The sequence below is a fragment of the Grampus griseus genome (assembly GCF_964374135.1).
Source record: "Grampus griseus genome assembly, chromosome: 8".
NCBI lineage: Eukaryota > Metazoa > Chordata > Mammalia > Artiodactyla > Delphinidae > Grampus > Grampus griseus.
Window position 1 is genome coordinate 57,658,122 of NC_139002.1, and position 18,532 is coordinate 57,676,653.

At 36.7% G+C, this 18,532-nt stretch overlaps 1 protein-coding gene across 1 annotated transcript in view; it reads left to right on the forward strand.

The window, feature by feature from the left end:
* Positions 1–18,532, forward strand: part of C2CD3 (C2 domain containing 3 centriole elongation regulator) — a gene marked incomplete at its 5' end in the record, with an annotated part of 129,028 nt that overhangs the window by 36,645 nt on the left and 73,851 nt on the right. Inside the window, 6 exons of the mRNA XM_082659671.1 lie at positions 6,785–6,932; positions 10,207–10,361; positions 11,167–11,373; positions 11,919–12,031; positions 15,137–15,255; positions 17,152–17,274. Coding sequence (XP_082515797.1) covers positions 6,785–6,932; positions 10,207–10,361; positions 11,167–11,373; positions 11,919–12,031; positions 15,137–15,255; positions 17,152–17,274 — 865 coding nt within the window. The remainder of the gene's footprint in view (positions 1–6,784; positions 6,933–10,206; positions 10,362–11,166; positions 11,374–11,918; positions 12,032–15,136; positions 15,256–17,151; positions 17,275–18,532) is intronic.

The following is an 18,532-nucleotide window of genomic DNA, read 5'->3' on the forward strand; positions in this document are numbered from 1 at the left end:
TTGATCCACCGCCTAGAGTAATGGAAATAAAAACAAAAATAAACAAATGGGACCTAATGAAACTTCAAAGCTTTTGCACAGCAAAGGAAACCATAAACAAGATGAAAAGACAACCCACAGAATGGGAGGAAATATTTGCAAATGAATCAGTTTACAAAGGATTAATCTCCAAAATATATAAACAGCTCATGCAGCTCAATATTAAAGAAACAAACAACCCAATCCAAAAATGGGCAGAAGACCTAAATAGACATTCTCCAAAGAAGACATACAGATGGCCAAGAAGCACATGATAAGATGCTCAACATCACTAATTATTAGAGAAATGCAAATCAAAACTACAACGAGGTATCACCTCACACCAGTTAGAATGGGCATCATCAGAAAATCTACAAACAACAAATGCTGGAGAGGGTGTGGAGAAAAGGGAACCCTCTTGCACTGTTGGTGGGAATGTAAATTGATATAGCCTTTATGGAGAACAGTATGGAGTTCCTTAAAAAACTAAAAATAGAATTACCATATGATCCAGCAATCCCACTACTGGGCATATACCCAGAGAAAACCATAATTCAAAAAGACACATGCACCCCAATGTTCACTGCAGCACTATTTACCATAGCCAGGTCATGGAAGCAACCTAAATGCCCATCAACAGACGAATGGATAAAGAAGATGTGGTACATATATACAATGGAATATTACTCAGCCATAAAAAGGAACGAAATTGGGCCATTTGCTGAGACGTGGATGGATCTAGAGACTGTCATACAGAGTGAAGTAAGTCAGAAAGAGAAAAACAAATATCGTATATTAACGCATGTGTATGGAACCAAAAAAAAAATGGTACAGATGAACCGGTTTGCAGGCCAGAAATTGAGACACAGATGTAGAGAACAAACATATGGACACCAATGGGAGAAAGCTGCAGGGGATGGGGATGCTGGTGTGATGAATTGGGCGATTGGGATTGACATGTGTACACTGATGTGTATAAAATGGATGACTAATAAGAATCTGCTGTTTAAAAAAATAAGTAAAATTAAATTAAAAAATTACAAAAAACAAAAAACCGACTAATACTAAACTTTCTTTGGGTTATTTGTATGGAAATATGTTAATATAAATGTTTCAGACATTACATGAAATTCCTAAAAATCTTATATGTTCTCATATAATGTTATAAGTCATCATTTTAGTTATTATTTTAAAATGTATATCTCAGAAATAACTAAATTTCCTTGTCAATTGCATTATTATGAACTTTCGTGAAATCTTTAACTGTGGTCATTTTTAAGTCTTTTGTCATTTACAGACAGTTCTGGGTGTAGTCTCATGCTTTTGCAAAAATGTTCCTATAAAAGGGTTTCATCTTCAAGGAATTCATGGAAAAGACTGTGACAAGCACAGGTTTCTGGTAACCGACTATACTGCTGAACTGAATGTATAAGCATTTTCAGAACTCTAATGGAAAACTGATGAATTCATAAAAGTGCTAACCAAAGATCAAGATGAAAAAAAAATTAATTACATGGGACTGAGTGAACTGATGAGGATGATTATAATTTTTGTGACTTTCTGTTTGAATAAAAAAATTTAAAAATAAAATTTAAAAATAAATCCAATAAAAAAAGAATGAAACTGGACACTGTTTTACACTGTACACAGAAATCAACTCAAAATGGATTAAAGACTTGAGCATGGACCTGAAACCATAAAACTCGTGAAAGAAAACACAGCGGGGTAAGCTCCTTGACATTGGTCTTGTCAATAATTTTTTGGACTTGACACCAAAATCAAAGGGAACAAAAGCAAAAATAAGTAAGTGGGACCACATGAAACTAAAACACAGCAAAGAAAACCATCAACAAAATGCAAAGGCAGAAAATATTTGCAAACCACGTATCTGATATGGGGTTGATATCCAAAATATACAAGGAATTTATACAACTCTGTAGTAAAAAAAACAACAAACAAATAGCCCAATTAAAAATTGGGCAAAAGACCTAAATAGACCTTTTTTCCAAAGAAGACATACAAATGGCCAAGAGGTACAAGAAAATGTGCTCAACATCATTAATCATCAGGGAACTGCACATCAAAACCATAATGAGATATCACGTCACACCTATTAAAATGTCTGTTACAAAAAGAAAAGAGATAACAAATGCTGGTGAGAATTTGGAGAAAAAGAAAACCCTGTACACTGTCATTGGGAATGTAAGCTGGTATAGTCACTATGGAGAACAGTATGGAGGTTCCTCCAGAAATTAAGAATAGAACTTCCATATGACCCAGCAATCCCAATTCTGGTTGTATATACAAAGGAAATGAAATCATTGTCTGTTTTTTTTTTGAAATTTAAAAAAACATTTATTTTATATTGGAGTATAGTTGATTTACAATGTTGTGTTTCAGGTGTACAGCAAAGTGGTTTTGTTATACATATACATATATCTATTCTTTTTTAGATTCTTTTCCCATATAGGTTATTACAGAGTATTGAGTAGAGTTCCCTGTGCTATACAGTAGGTCCTTGTTGTTTATCTTTTTTTTTTATTGGAGTATAGTTGCTTTACAATGTTGTGTTAGTTTCTGCTGTACAGCAAAGTGAATTAGTTATATATATACATATATCCACTGTTGTATAGATTTCCTTCTCATTAGGTCACCACAGAGCATTGAGTAGAGCTCCCTGTGCTATACAGTGGGTTCTCATTAATTATCTATTTTATATATAGCAGTGTATGTATGTCAATCCAGTCTCCCAATTCATCCCACCCCCCCATCCCCCCTTGGTAACCAGAAGTTTATTTTCTATTCTGTAACTCTCTTTCTGATTTGCCAATAAGTTCATCTGAACCGTTTTTCTAGATTCCACATATAAGCAATATTATACGATGTTTGGCTTTCTCTTTCTGACTTACTTCACTCTGTATGACAATCTCTAGGTCCACCCATGTCACTGCAGAGGTCATTATTCATTCCTTTTTATGGCTGAGTAATATTCCATTGTATATATGTACCACATCTTTATCCATTCCTCTGTTGATGGACGTTTAGTTTGCTTGAAATCATTATGTTGATGAGATATTTGTACTCCCATGTTCATTGCAGCATTATACATAATAGCCAAGGTATGGAAACAACATAAGTGTCTATCAGTGGATGAATGGATCAAGAAAATATGGAATGAATATTATTCAGCCTTAACAAAGAAGGAAATCCTGTCATTTGTGACAACATGGATGAACCAGGAGAGCATTATGCTAAGCAAAATAAGCCAGAGAGAGAAATACTACATGGTATCACTTATATGTGGAATCAAAAATAAAGTCAAATTTATTGAAACATTATCAAAAAGTGGTTTCTGGGGGTTGGAGAAAATAGGGAGGGGTTGGTAAAATGGTACAAATTTTCAGTTATAAGAATAATAAGGTCTGAGGATCTAGTTATAATGTGACTATAGTTGATAACACTGTATTGCATAACTGAAATTTACTGAGAGAGTAGAACTTAAATGTTCTCACAAGAAAATAAAAAGGGAAGGAAAGAAGGAAGGAAGAAAGAAGGGAAAAGGAAATATGTGAGGTGATAGGTGCATTAATTAACTCAATGAGAGGAATTCTTTCACAATGTATATCAAGTCATCAATTGTACACTTTTAATATGTTACAATTTTATTTGTCAATTATACCTCAATAAAGCCAGAAATAAAAAAGAGTTTTCTTCCAGCTCCATGGAAGACAGTGGAGAATTGCTTTCAGGATTCTGAAAATTCTTTTTTTTTTTTTAATATTTATTTATTTATTCTTTTTTGTTTGTTTGTTTAGGCTGTGCCAGGTCTTAGTTGCGGCATGTGGGATCTTTGTTGTGGCGTGCGGGATCTTCATTGCAGAATGTTTAGTTGCAGCATGTGGACTTCTTAGTTGTGGCATGCGAACTCTTAGTTGCGGCATGCATGTGGGATCTAGTTCCCCAACCAGGGATTGAACCCGGGCCCCCTGTACTGGGAGCATGGAGTCTTACCCACTGGACCACAAGGAAAGTCCCAGGATTCTGAAAATTCTTAATTGTTGACCTCAAATTCCGTTTCCAATCAATCATGTGTGAGGGTAGAGTAAAAATATCTTCATACATGCAGGGACTCGAAAGATTGCCTCTCTTGCACTAGTTCTCAGGGAACCATAGGGTATTCTCTACAACAAAGAGAATATAGGAATAAAGAGCAAGGCATGGAGTCCAAGAAGTAGGGGATGTAACAGAGAAGAAAGAGAAGAGGAGCTTTATGGCCTGTGTCATATTTTGAGAGCGAACACTTCTATGGAAGCAGGACAGGGCTTCAGTAGGGATATTTCTAAGGAGGGGAAAGGGTAGGTGGAATCACATTGCTCCTGTGTTTGAGCAGAATGAGAAGAAATCTGTCCGTTCTCTTGGAGAGTTCAATAATGAAATAGTAATAGGCACGTAGAAAACTAAGTAAATGAAAGTTAAGACAGTTATTAAAACAAGGAAAACTAGAAGTCGTAAAGAAAGTATAGTAAATTATACTTGGCTCTGATATGATGTTAACCCTGAAGATTAACAACAAAAAATTGTAATATAAATTGAGAAGATGGGGGAAAGGGAAATCTGTTTCCAAGAATAATGGTATAAGAGAGTGGATCCTTCATTTTTCATGCTAGAAAGTCCATAAATCATTTAGAAAAGTGAAAAGTGAAAAATCAGAAAATAGCAGTACACATGTGTTACTTAGAAATATGAAGGTAAATACCAGAAGAAACATCTTAAGGAGCTGAAAGTGATTCTAAGGAGGCAGGCAGCTACTGATTTTCATTATGTCTTGGTAGTCCTATTTGACTTTTAAAATAGGTATGTGTAGGGACTTCCTGGTGGTCCAGTGGGTAAGACCTGGGGCTCCCAGTGCAGGGGGCCCGGGTTCAATCCCTGGTCGGGGAACTAGATCCCGTATGCATGCCGCAACAAAGAAGTCTGCATGCTGCAGACTAAGACCCGGCGTAGCCAAAATAAATAAATTTATTTTTAAATAAAAATATAAAATAGGTACATGTGTTCTTTGATTAAAACATGATTAAAAAGAAAAAGAAGGAAGTTCTGAGAATGGACTTGTCTTGTAGCCAAAGAATACAGACAAATTCCAACCCTTCCCAGACCCTTTTTCTTTTACTTTTATATCTCCTGCCCTCCCAACAGGAACCCCAGGCCTCTGGCCTGTGCAAAATATTTCTGACCTCTCCCAGTTTCTGGTTATAAGTATGTCCTAAATATTGCATGGAGGGAAATGGCATGCCTTTTTCTGTGTCAAAGACAGAAGAATAAATTCAAAGAAATGTTAATTTTGGGGGGGAAAAAAGGGTAGAGGACTATATACTGAACAGAATTCATAAATTTAAGGGTGTGCAAAGAGGGGAGAAAAGCAACTGGTGTGGGGGGGTGCTGGGGAGGGGGTTGGGAAGGGGAACCATAAGTGGCAAATGAGAATTGTGTAGAATACCAAGAACTCGAGCTTCAAAAAGGAGCAGTGCTCACAAGCTGCAGAGAAGCTGTGTGGATTGGGAAGTTGTTAGTTGGATTTTGGCAGTTAGGAAGTTGTTCTTGACCTTTCAGAGAGAGATTACTATAGATCAGTGGTTCTCAACTGGAGGGCAGTTCTCCCCTACCCCCACCCCATGAGACATTTGGTAATGTCTGGAGATACTTTGGATTGTCACACCTGGAGGAGTGCTACTGGCTTCTGATGAGTAGGGTCCAGGGATCAAAAATGCACAGAGTAGCTCCCAGTGACAATGAATTATCTGACCCAACATGTCAGTAGTGCTAAGGTTGAGAAACTCTGCTATAAATTAAGGAAAGGTGAAGAAAGGAACATTTATTGAGCATCTATTTGTTGAGCATGTTTTTGTTCCAAGAATTATAGGAACATGATCTAATTTGAAGGTAGTGATCACGTGTTTTGGGGAAACTACAGAAGGGAAAAAAAGTATAGTAGCTAGCTTGAAAGGGAAGCAAAGTTGAAAGAATAATTGAAATGCTTAGCACAGTGTTTGGCATATATTAAGTACTTAATAAATATTGTTTTTATTATTAATAACATGTTCATTAAGAATCAGTAAGTTCATTTACAGATGTTCATTAAGTGCTAGTTACTATAGGAGAAACAAAAATGAATGAAATATACACGTATTTGTATGCTTATGTTTCTTATTAGTTTACAAACTCTTTATAACTAGAGTATCTGTTTTACTTATTTCTCTATCCCACATAGAACTAATCTTGCCATAATTAACCTAAATACACATATTTTTGCTTAATAGAAGAAGGCATATTTATGAATTAGCCATTCTTCACAAAAACAGTATATAACATTTAACTCATTGAATTATAGTTAATTCTTTGCCTTTTTTCCTCCCTACTAGACCATAAGCAGCACAAGAGTAGAACAAGTTAGGTTAGCCATCTCTGTAGCATTCAGGACCTAACACCATGCCTGGCACATAATAGTTACCCACTAAAATGTTTGTTAAATAAATGAATGCGATCACAATCACTGTCAGTAGTGTATTTTTTGAATGCTAGCTGTTGACACCCCAGAGGAGGGGGAATATACTATGAAACTATTTATCAGATAATCTTCTGTTTAATGTAAGTCTTCTGTTTAACATATTTTCTTCCACATTTAGAACTTCAAAGCGTTTAATAAGAAAAAGAATAGCTCAGCTGAAACTTCTCTTAAAGTCCTGCTTTGTTTTTCTTATCTCTGCAGTGCCGAATTATCCCAAGGTCGTTACTGGGACGGGCTAGGCTCTCCTCCAGATTCCCCATCTCCTGGGAGTGATGTGTATTGCAGCAGTGAGCCCAGTGACCCTCAGTATGACCAGAGTCTCCTGGAGAACTTGTTTTACACAGCACCCGTAAGTCACTGAATCTGAAACTTTAGGAATTGGAGAACAAGAGTATTAATAATATTAGTGAGTGTAGGCATGTTACCACTTGCCAGACAGAAAGCTATCCATTTTACATACCTTATTTAATTATAATCACAATCTGAAGAGGAGAGTATTATCCTCGTTTTACAGATGAGGAGATAAGCCTACTAAGATTAATTATTTTGTCCAAGGACACATCATAGCAAGCAAGTGTTAGAGCCAGGATTCAAATTCAAGTTTACCTGAGTCCAAAGCCTATAATCTTAATATATTATGTGGCTTCCTAAGAGCTCTTTCAAGGAAGAGCTAATGTAGGTATACCCTCAGAACCACCCTTGACTGGTATCTTTTCAGATACAGATGTTCCAGAAACACCTCTACTCATGGTGGACAAATACCTCTACTGACCCTTAAGACAGAACATTCTCTTTTCAGGCAGTTTTAGCATTTTCAAAGTTCTTTCTTATGTCAAGCCGTATGTTCTATTCATTGGTTTAGCATCTTCTAGAGTGTATACAAAATGAGTTCATTCACTGTTCCACAAATAATCATATTTGTGAAGATTGCTGTCATATTCCCTATTTTCTTTTTCTCCAGGTCAGCAAAGATACCTGAAATACAGTGTAGTTTATACCAGCTCAGTGGAAAAGCAATGAGGGTGACCAGGGTGCAGAAGAAGCAGGGAGGACTTTTACATGAGATTGTCAGGAAGGAGCATCATGAGGGATAAGGGATTTTAACTGAGACTTGAAAAGTACTGTTCAGAGAGATAAACGATATGAAATAGGAATAGAAAGAATGACCTGTTTAGAGAAGCAGTTTGTGTACTACAAGGCATCTAATTTGACTGGGTAAGAATTCGTGTGGAAGAGACATTGACGAGGCAGGCTAGCGCATTATAAGCAGTCTGTAACAGCGTTTGAATGTCGAGTGAGGAGGAAATGACATGACTGAAATAGTGTTCTAGGAATGTTAAACTGGCAGTGATGTAGGAGGTCAACTGTGGGGAGAATAATGGGAGCAGATAGGAAGCCATTGGGTTATTGGAGGTGTGAGACAGAGAGAGAGAGAGAGAGAGAGAGCATGCCAGAATGAGAGTGGCAGCAGTGGGATTGGAAAGGAGGAGATGGACTTAAAAGACACTGTGAATTGTTAGGATTTAATGACTTTCTACCTTAAAAGTCATCACTGATACTGTGTTACCTGTAGGAGAAAAGAGAAAGGGAACTTACATTTAGTACACATTTTCTGTGTGCCAGGGAATTTACGTTACCTGTTATTTATTAAGTACTGTGCCAAATGTTTTAAGTTCATTATTTCATTTAATTCTTTTACTAGCCCCATGAGATAGTGTTATCCTTTTACATATCATGAAATAAAAGCTTAGAGACATTAATTACTAGTAGTTAGGCAGAACTAGAATTCTTACCCTAGTCTGTCTGGCAAAAAGCCCATGTTGTTCCCACTAGACCACACCATCTCCTAAGTCTTGAGCATAGCATTAGAATCTGATCTTGACTTGACCTCCCTAACCTCATCTCCCACTTTTGCCCTGTAACCACTGGAGACTCCAGTCATACTGATTGTCTCACAGTCTAGCTTTTTCCATCCCCATATCTCTTGCTCATACTGGTCCTTCTACCTGTTGAAGGATGTTGAAATGCCCTTATACATCTGGTAAACTTCTCTTCATTCTTTAAAAATCAACTCATCACCTCTATGAAGAAACCATCCCAGACTCCTCTAAGCAGAGTTTGTTGCCTGAATGTCCACAATATCCTGCACATACCTCTCTTACAGCCCTTATGTTGTATGATACAGTTCCTCATGAACAAAAACATGTCTTCATTATCTTTTTATTACCTGTAAAACAAAGGCCTGATAGAATTTTGAGTACTCAGTGAATTCTTAGTGAATAAACGAATGAATGTGTGAATGGTACTAAGTAATCCCCCATGCTATCTGAACAAAATAATTTTAGAAAATGTTTGTTTACTGGAAGAAGGAGTGAACCAATTGGCCTTGAGGCACTGGGAAGACCAAGGAGTTAGAATGCTCATGTCCTTCCCTGGGGTCAGTGTTTAATGTTCTTAGTATTGAATAACATCCACAGCTTAGAAATTCAGCATTACCTTGTGGTTTTGTTTCCTGAAATTATGAGCTTTTGAACAACCTGGTTATATTTACTCTAATTTTCTTCAGGCTGTGAACCCATCTAGCTTTTGATCACCTTGTCAAAACCATTTTTAGAAGCTGCCACTTAACAAAGAAAAACTTAAGTGCAAAAAGCTTTGTAATTTCACCTTGGAAAAGTTACATTGCCTCCTAGAAGGACATTCTGATCATGCCTATTTAACTATTAATTTGTTACCCTTATGACAGGTCAATACGTTATATACCCTGAGATGCTGAGAAAAGGGAGTTGGAGGTGATAAGCTTAAAACTACTTTGGATTGGTCTCCTGCATTTATAACAAAAAGATTTTTTTTTTAATTGGAGCCAAATAACTGTAACGCTGTCTTCTTATTTTGCATTTGTGTTAGAGCTGATTAGTCAATTTCAGCTGCCTTTTCTCACGATAAAATTACCGGGGGTTTACCCACTGGTTCTGCCATTACGAAAATTTGTGACATATAATAAACAGTTCATCTTAGCAAGATTAAAAGCAGAATGAATCATTAGGAGTATAGAGTGCTGAAAAAAAGTAGAATCTTTAGGGCTTCCCTGGTGGCACAGTGGTTGAGAGTCCGCCTGCCGATGCAGGGGACACGGGTTCGTGCCCCGGTCTGGGAAGATCTCACATGCCGCGGAGCAGCTAGGCCCGTGAGCCATGGCCGCTGAGCCTGCGTGTCCGGAGCCTGTGCTCCGTAACGGGAGAGGCCACAACAGTGAGAGGCCCGTGTACCGAAAAAAAAAAATTGAGATGGGGACACCTTACAGGAATGTACTAAGGATTAGAAATACACATGCAGCATTTAACATAGTACCAGATACATAGAAGGCAGTCAGTAAATAGTGGTTGTTATTACTTTTGAGGATTCAAAAGAAGAATCTATTTTCATTTATTTTCTTTGAACTGAACTTGTAGGTTATTTTTGTGAACTTCATATTATTTTTATATAGCCAGGAGAAACAGGATTATCTTCCTGGTGTCAGTTATCTCTTTTGATTACTACTTTTAGAGAAATGTTTTCATTACCACTATCCCCAAAGCAGTTATCTTTTAGTGCCTCTCTTTTTTTGTTTCTTCCCCCCATAGAAATCTGATACCAGTGTCAGTGATGTCTTCAGTGGAGATGATGATGTTGTCCCTTCTAAAAAAATGAGCCAGTCAAAAGCTCTTGCCAGATCTTCTAAGGTTCTAGAGTCAAATGATCATAAGTTGAAGAAGAAGGCGGTGGGCAAGAAAAATAGGTGAGCCTCTTTATGAATGCTTGTTTAGAGTCAAAAGCAAAGGAAGATTATTTTCACAAGATCTCTTCAAGTGAAATCACCTGTGTTTGCCAATACTGTCAGACTGGTTGAGTTACAGTAACTCATTAAGTATTGCAGTCCTTAAACATGCAATAACATGAAAAGATGGATGTGATAAAATAATTAAGGGAGAAAGCAGAATTCTAAGTTGTATGTGTGCTCTGTTACACTTAATGTAGAAAATATGCATAAAGAAAGCAAATGAAAAGGAATACACAAAAGTGATGATAGTAGTTATATTAAAGTAGTGAATAACTGAAGTAAAGTCTGTATCCCTTGTTGAAAACCTAATTCTGTTATATCAGTTTCTGTACTTGTGTGGAGATAATAAGCCTTTGGATTACAAGAATGTTTTTACTTTTTTTTTTTTTTGGCTGCATGGGTCTTAGTTGTGGCACACGGGATCTTTGTTGCCGCATGTGGGATCTTTGTTGTGGGATCTTTAGTTGCGGCATGCAGCATCTAGTTCCCTGACCAGGGATCAAATGCGGTTCCCCTGCATTGGGAGCGTGGAGTCTTAACCACTGGACCACCAGGGAAGTCCCTGTTTTTACATTTTTTGAGATTTCTTTCATGTAGATTAGGACCAGAATTATGATGATTAAAGCCATTTCCCAATCTTTGATAACTTGTGAATTAAGATGCCTGCTGCCTTTCCTCCTTCCTCCTCTTGCCTGTACCAACTAGATCGTTTCATATTTGGCTTCTTACCATCTGCCTCACTGTCTATATGAACTCCTTTCAGAAACTTGATTGAACAACAGATGCTATCAGAAACTCCAGAAGATGCCCAAGTGATGACACTAAGTGTGGATAGACTGGCCCTTCTGGGTAGAACACATTCAGTCAGAATCATCATCGAAACAATGGGAGTTCCTCCAGATAGTCTCCAGGAGACCCCTGGCAAAAAAAGCTTTCCTGGGAGACTACCTAAGCTGACAACAAAAAAGCGGTATGTCTCTAACATGGGAAAACTAAATTTGACATTTCTGGAAAGTGTGTCTGGTAGTAATAATAAATAATTACGTAGTACTTTATGATTTGTAAAGTGCTTTCATATGCTTCATTCAATCAACAAAAATGTACTGAATCCCCCACTAGGTCCCAAGCATTAAAAGTATGAGAATAAAGAAAATTAAGACCCAGGCTCCATTCTTCCATGCCTTACAGTCAACAGGAGAGAGAAACATTTAAATGGCTGTCTCTTGGGTTGGCCAAAAAGTTCGTTCGGGTTTTTGTAAGATGTTACAGAAAAACCCGAACAGACTCTTAGGCCAACCCAATATGATAGGGCTTTAGGGGCCAAAAGAGATGTTTTATATGAAAAGTGCTGTGGGAACGCAAGACTGGTAAAGGCTTTGAAAAGAGCAGGTCGGTCCTCTGAGGACCTGAGGTTCTAAAAATAGGGCCTTGAAAGATATGTAGGATTTATCAGAGAGAAAATACGTTTATTATTTGGTTTGTTTTTTAATTACTTTTCTTGTTTCGACTTTTTAGCACCTTCTTTGTGGAATATCACTTTCCTATGGGCTTTTCCAAAAACGGATTGACAAAGACAGCTTTGATCACTGAGGTGGTTCGACTCGCATCCAGTAAAATTACAGATGGAAGTAAGAGAGAACTTGATTTCTGCTCCTTAGATATTTTGGCTTTGGAAGAATTTTTGAATCCCTAATTATTCATATACTCCTGTATTATCATAGAATCTTAGAGGCAGAAAGAATTTTGAAGTAAATCTAATTCCTTTACTTTACAAGTGAGGAAACTGGTCCAGAGGTGCTATGAGTATTCTGATGCAAGGCAGAAAGGCAGTGACATAGCTGAAACTGTAACTCAGAACTCCTGATGCTTAGATCATGTTCTTTCAACTATTGACGTTTTTCTTTTCTTCCCTTTTTAAAAATAGCTTTATCAAGGTATAACTCACATACCATACAATTCACCCATTTGAAGTATACAACTCAATGATTTTTAATGTATTCATAGGTTGTGTAACCATCACCACAATCTAATTTTAGAACATTTTCATCCCCCCTAAAAGAAATCCCATACTTATTAGCATTCTTTCCTCATTTCTCTCTTTGCCCCCTTTCACTAAGCAGCTACTAATCTACTTTCTGTCTCTCTCAATTTTCCCATCCTGGACATTTCATATAAATGGAATCATATAATATGTGATATTTGTGACTGGCTTTTTGGACTTACTGTAATATTTTCAACTTTTAATATTTAAGTTTTCAATATTTCGCTATTAAAGACAGTGCTTCAGTGAATAATCTTGCACATGTATCATTTCTCATTTGATGTGAGTATATCCAGCACAAGCATTTAAAATAAATACTTATTTACCCTTAAAAACAGCACCTAAATAATTTAATATACTCTTTTACTAGAGTACATTGTTTCACTTTCCCCATCACCATAAGGAAGAATTAGGGCATTTAAAATTTTTCATATTTTTATTTTCTGTATGCTTAAATTATCGATAGCAACAGAAGGTGCTCTGGAGGTTTGTTAAAAGCATTCGAGAATGTATACTTGATTCTGCTGGCTGAAGTCAGTCAGTGTGTTTGAGGAGCTTTAATGCAATTAAACTGTTTTTATCAAACCCCAATACAAAGAAAAATGTTGGATTCTTTTCTCAGGTCTTCCCCATTTACCTCCTTCTACCTACAGGACATTTATGAGTTCCTTAAAACTTCTCTGAGCCTCAGATTCCCCATCTGTAAAATGGAGGTACAGCAAGGACAAGCACGGTTCTGATATGCACGAGTTTCAGTTAACATAGTATCTACAAAGCAAGAACTGCCTGTATTACACAGGGGCTTAATGGACAGTCAAATGGGATAATGAATGTAAAAGCATTAAACTCTAAAGTTGTATGTAACTAATACTAGCTCACATTTATTGGGCACTAAATTATGTGTCAAGAACTCTACTCAGTGTTTTATATACATTAATCATGTAATCTTTTAAAACACATACACACACACACACACAGATGAAGAAAGAGGAAGCTGAGGCATATATCAGTTAAGTAACTTGTCTAAGATAACACAACTGGTTTATGGTAGAACTAGAATTTGAACTAGAACATTTTTGATTCCAAATCATTGTGCTTTTCATCTATATTGCTTCTCATGCATTATTATTATTATTATTATTGGCCACAGCGATTGAGTTCTCCCTTTGTCCTTCTGGGAAAGATAGTATGGGACATGTGGAATAAGCATCAAGCCAGGAATTGGAAGAGTTCTAGTTCTGGTTATACCACACACTTAATCGTGTGACCCTAGACACAATGACTTTTCATCTCTGGGCCTTTCTTAACAATATAATATGGGATGGACAAGTTATTTTCAGGATCCCTTCCAGCACTTTAAAAAAGTCTGCTTTGGCATATTGTTAGCAATTTATTTACATGAATTTCTTCTTCCATTATTGCCTTAACTTATTTTTTAAAAAATGAGCTTAAGAACAGAGAATTATATGACAAATACAATAATATAGTACCAAAACATACTTAAGTAATAAGGAGAAATCTGAGTAACACCAGGTTGAAATACAGTTCTGTTTGTACATAAAAGATTTTATAGTGTTTTAAAGTGCTTTTTTATCTGTTACCTCAGTTGATCCTCTCAGCACACCACTGAGGTGTAGGTGTTGTCTTACTTCTCTTTCCGTGGTGGGATAAGCAGGTAAACTGGTCTAGTGGGTGTGCGCTTGCTGGGCCCAGACCTTTTGTTAACAGTTCCTGTGGATGGATCCAGATAGCAAGACCTAGATCCTGTCCATGAGTACCTAAAGAAATAAAAAGAGTCAAGAAGTAAGATGGCAAGGATAGACATCAGTAGGTCAAATGGGCAGTTTGAATGAATATCAGAGATAGTGGATTCTCTGTAACTGGGCCTTTTTGCGTGGGTTCTTCAGATCCATTTTAAGGGTCTAGAAGTGAATGGACTGGAAGATTATTTTACAGGTGATAAATTGTGGCTGAAATGGTTCATTAGTAAGTAACAGAACTTATTCATATCAAATGATTCTAGCCCCAAATTCCTTTTTTTTTTAAACCTGTTAAATCCACATAGCAGTGAGCACAGACTCAGATACTACCATCACTTTATCCCATTTACACTTGCTATTACAGCAGAAACCCCTTCCTTTCCATCTATGAAAAGACAGACTCCGTTCTGCCTAATACTGCAAACTAAGATCAGTACTTAGAACCTTGTATAAGTGTGACAGGAGAAGTCCCCTAGTCTTCAGCCAGAAAATAAACTCATTTTCATTATTACAGTTTTTGATTCGGTTCTTCTCTTCATTTATCCCTCATTGTCCCACATCCAGCCAGCCCCCTTCTTTCATTACATTACCTATCAACTTGTCTTTTAAAACACTGGTCATACCTTACACCCAGTGAAGTGTATGGTATGTCTCTTTACACATCCTGTGCTCCTATGCTTGACATTCATTTCTCATAGCAAAGCAGAGCAACATAGCCCTGCTTATCTTCTCTGTGCTGTATCCAGGATTTTCTCTCTGTCTCTGTTCCTTCAGTCCTAATAACCCTAACACTTTTGTGAAATTACACTGACTGGATTCCTGAAAGAGATCTTAGATTTGAAAGGGAGGTGGGTGGTGTCAAGGCATGGATTGATGAGATGGCTCTAGTTGGGTGGTGTGACATGTGCTTATGTGTCTGGTTCTCCTTACAGTGGTGAAATTCCAGCAGAGATTTGTGTTTCCGGTACAGTTTGGTGGCCCAATGATAGAACACTGGTGGAATTCCAATCTTACTTTCCAAATTTACACAAAGAAAACCCCACAGTTAAAGGTACTTCAAGTGATTTTGACCTTTGCCTTACCATTTATTCACACTAGGGATTTGGAGCATACTTAAAATTATATTCCTACCTAAACTAGGAAATTCTCCAGGCTCAAACGATATTAATACTTATTGTTGTTTATTATTATAATTTTAAATTTCTAATTGATATTTGTTATAGGCTAGATATTATGCTAAAGGCTCTATGTGAACAACACTATCAAATTTAATGATTAAAACAGTTTGTGAATTAGATACCTTATTATCTTCAATCTACAGATGAAAAAAACCAAGATTTAGTGAAGTAACTTGTCTAAGATCACCCAAGCTAATAAAAGACAAAGCCAGGACTCTATCCTGAGTCTTTAGATCCTAAGTTCTTAACCTCTTTACTGTGCTCTCTGCTATGGAGGGTTGTTTGAATTGATACAGGATAATAGCCTTAATTTGAGGCTCTGCTTTCTTTTTTCAGACAGAATACATAAGTTATCCATCCCATATCCAAAGTAATATAATGTGGGTAGCAGTTTTATCAGCTAATTCCAAGTTTATAAAATCCACTTGCAACTGGTACAACAGAAATCAAACTATGTCATGAGCAGTTTTTACTTCCTTTAATTAAAAGAGTAGCTTTTATAATCTTTGACTTCCTCTTTGGTATGGATAGTATGAGGAATGCATCTTGTTTTCTTTTTGTTTATATTTTCAGGAGATCTAAATAATACAAGTTCATTTTGGAAAATATAGCAAAATAGAAGGAAAAAACATAAGGAAAAAACAAAAAATAGAAGGAAAAACATAATTTCACAACCTCAAGACAACCTCTATAAGCATTTCAGTATATTTGCATTGAATCACGTAGTTAAGGCTTCTTTCTAATTATAAAAGAATTATACATGTTTTTAATAGAAAAATATTTTTAAAACACAAAAATCACCTATAATCTCATCACCAATAAATATTGTTAATATTTATGTGTATCTTTTTCAAATGAATACATTATATATGTAAATCTTTGACAGTATTAGGATAATTTTATATGCAATTTTTATCCTGCTTTTTAAAAATTTAACATTGTCTTGAGGATTTTTATTCATTTTTTTCAAAAATGTAAATCTTTTCCATGTAATTTTATAAATATGTGAAGGTTTACTATATATAATTTAATACCCTATTTCTAATAAACATAACGAATATTGTTCATATTATTTCAAATTTTAGTAAACATCATTTTAATAGCTATATATTATTCCATTCTAGAAATGTGCTATAATTAATAATTCCTGATTTTGAACATAAAAATCTCATTGTTAACTTTTAAAATATACATTGTATATAAGCTTCTTATGTATTATTTACTATTTCTTCGGTATAAATTTCCAGAAGTGAAATTACTGGGCCAAAGAGTATGAATATTAAAAGCTTTTTATATTTGTTGCTAAATTTCCTGTCCAGAAGTATGTTGCCAGTTTATATTCCCAACTTCAGGCATATGACAGCCCCTGTTTCTCCATAACCTTGTTAGCATCGGGCATGTTTTATAATTTTCCCAGCTTTAATGGCAAACATTTACATCATCTTAATTGCACTTTTTATTTTTAAGCGTGAATTTGAACATTTTTTGTAAGAACTAACTCTTAAAAATAGAAAAAGATAATCTTCTGACCTCTTTGTGACTCATGAAACCCTCTCTAATCTTCCAGGAAGAATTGGTAAAACCCAGAAGGGAGACCAAAATGACAGAATATGGGCTCCCACTTAGAGTTCCCTCAGTCAAATAATTAAGCTACTGACTTCATAAAGCATGGATTCCTTTATAAGTCATCATATGTTGTCACTTCAATTAAAGTCCCCTGTGGCTTCTCTTTACTTTAACTTAAACTTTTTCTTTCCTTCTTTTCTCAGCCTGAAGTCATTGGGTCTGCATCACTACCTTTGAGAGCTGTCATTCAATCTGAGCTGCTTTCTTTCAGTGACCAGCTTGCAGTGCAACAGGAAAATGGTCAGACTCCACTTGGCCCCCTCAAGGTATGTAGATACACATTCAGGTAGTCAGGTATTTATGGAGCATGTGTTACTGGCTGGCCGTGAGATTATAGCAGTGAACAAGAAAATCAGCATCTTTGCTCTTGCAGCTTATATTAAAACAGGACAACAAAAGTGCTAGGAAGGGGGCTTCCCTGGTGGCTCTGTGGTTGGGAATCCGCCTGTCAATGCAGGAGACAAGGGTTCAAGCCCTGGTCCCAGAGGATCCCACAAGCCGTGGAGCAACTAGGCCCATGTGCCACAGCTGCTGAGCCTGCGCTCTAGAGCCCGTGAACCACAACTGCTGAGCCTGCGTGCCATGGCTACTGAGGCCCATGCACATAGAGCCCGTGCTCCGCAACAAGAGAAGCCACCGTAACGAGAGGCCTGAGCACCGTAACAAGGAGTAGCCCCCATTTGCCGCAACTGGAGAGAGCCCACACACAGCGATGAAGACCCAGTGCAGCCAAAAATAAAATTAAATAAATAAATAAATAAATTTATTTCACGTGTATAATTTTAAAAAAAACTGCTGCAAAGGAACTAAATGATACAATGTGACAGTAAGTACCTGGGAGGAAGTAGGAGATGGGAAGGTGTCTCTAAGGAGGTGACATTTAAGGTGAGATTTGAAGAATGAGAGGAAGAGGCCACCAAGTAAAAAGCACAGGAAAGATCGTTCCAGAGAAAAGAATGGCACATGCAAAGGCCCTAAAGTGAGAATGGGCTTCACTTCATCAAGGGGCAGAATGTTGCCACAGGATAGTGAGCCAAAAGGGAGATTGGACAGGCAGGCAGGAGCCATGTCGCTCAGAGCTTTGTAGGTCAGAGTAAAGGGTTTAGCTTTTATCCTAAGAGCCAAGAAAGGACATCGAAGCATCGAAGTGACATCTGGTTTACATTTTAAAAGATTACTGGGTAGAGAATATTGTAGGGTGCAGGAGGGAAAATGTTACGTTCATCCAGAAAAGAAATGATTGATAGTTTGTACTAGAGTAGTGGCAGTGAACAAGGAGAGAAGTGGCTGAGTTTGTGTGTGGTGGGATGAATGCTATGTGTAATTCATCGGAGAGAGGGTTCTGTCCTTTATTCAGAAGCATCATTTTCTTAGGTGGAAGAATTTTTTGTTTTTTAGAGCTTGCCCTAATCATTTTCTTTTAATTGAAGTATAGTTGATGTATAATATTATATAAGTTACAGGTGTACAATACAGTGATTCACAATTTTTAAACATTATCTCCATTTATAGTTATAAAATATT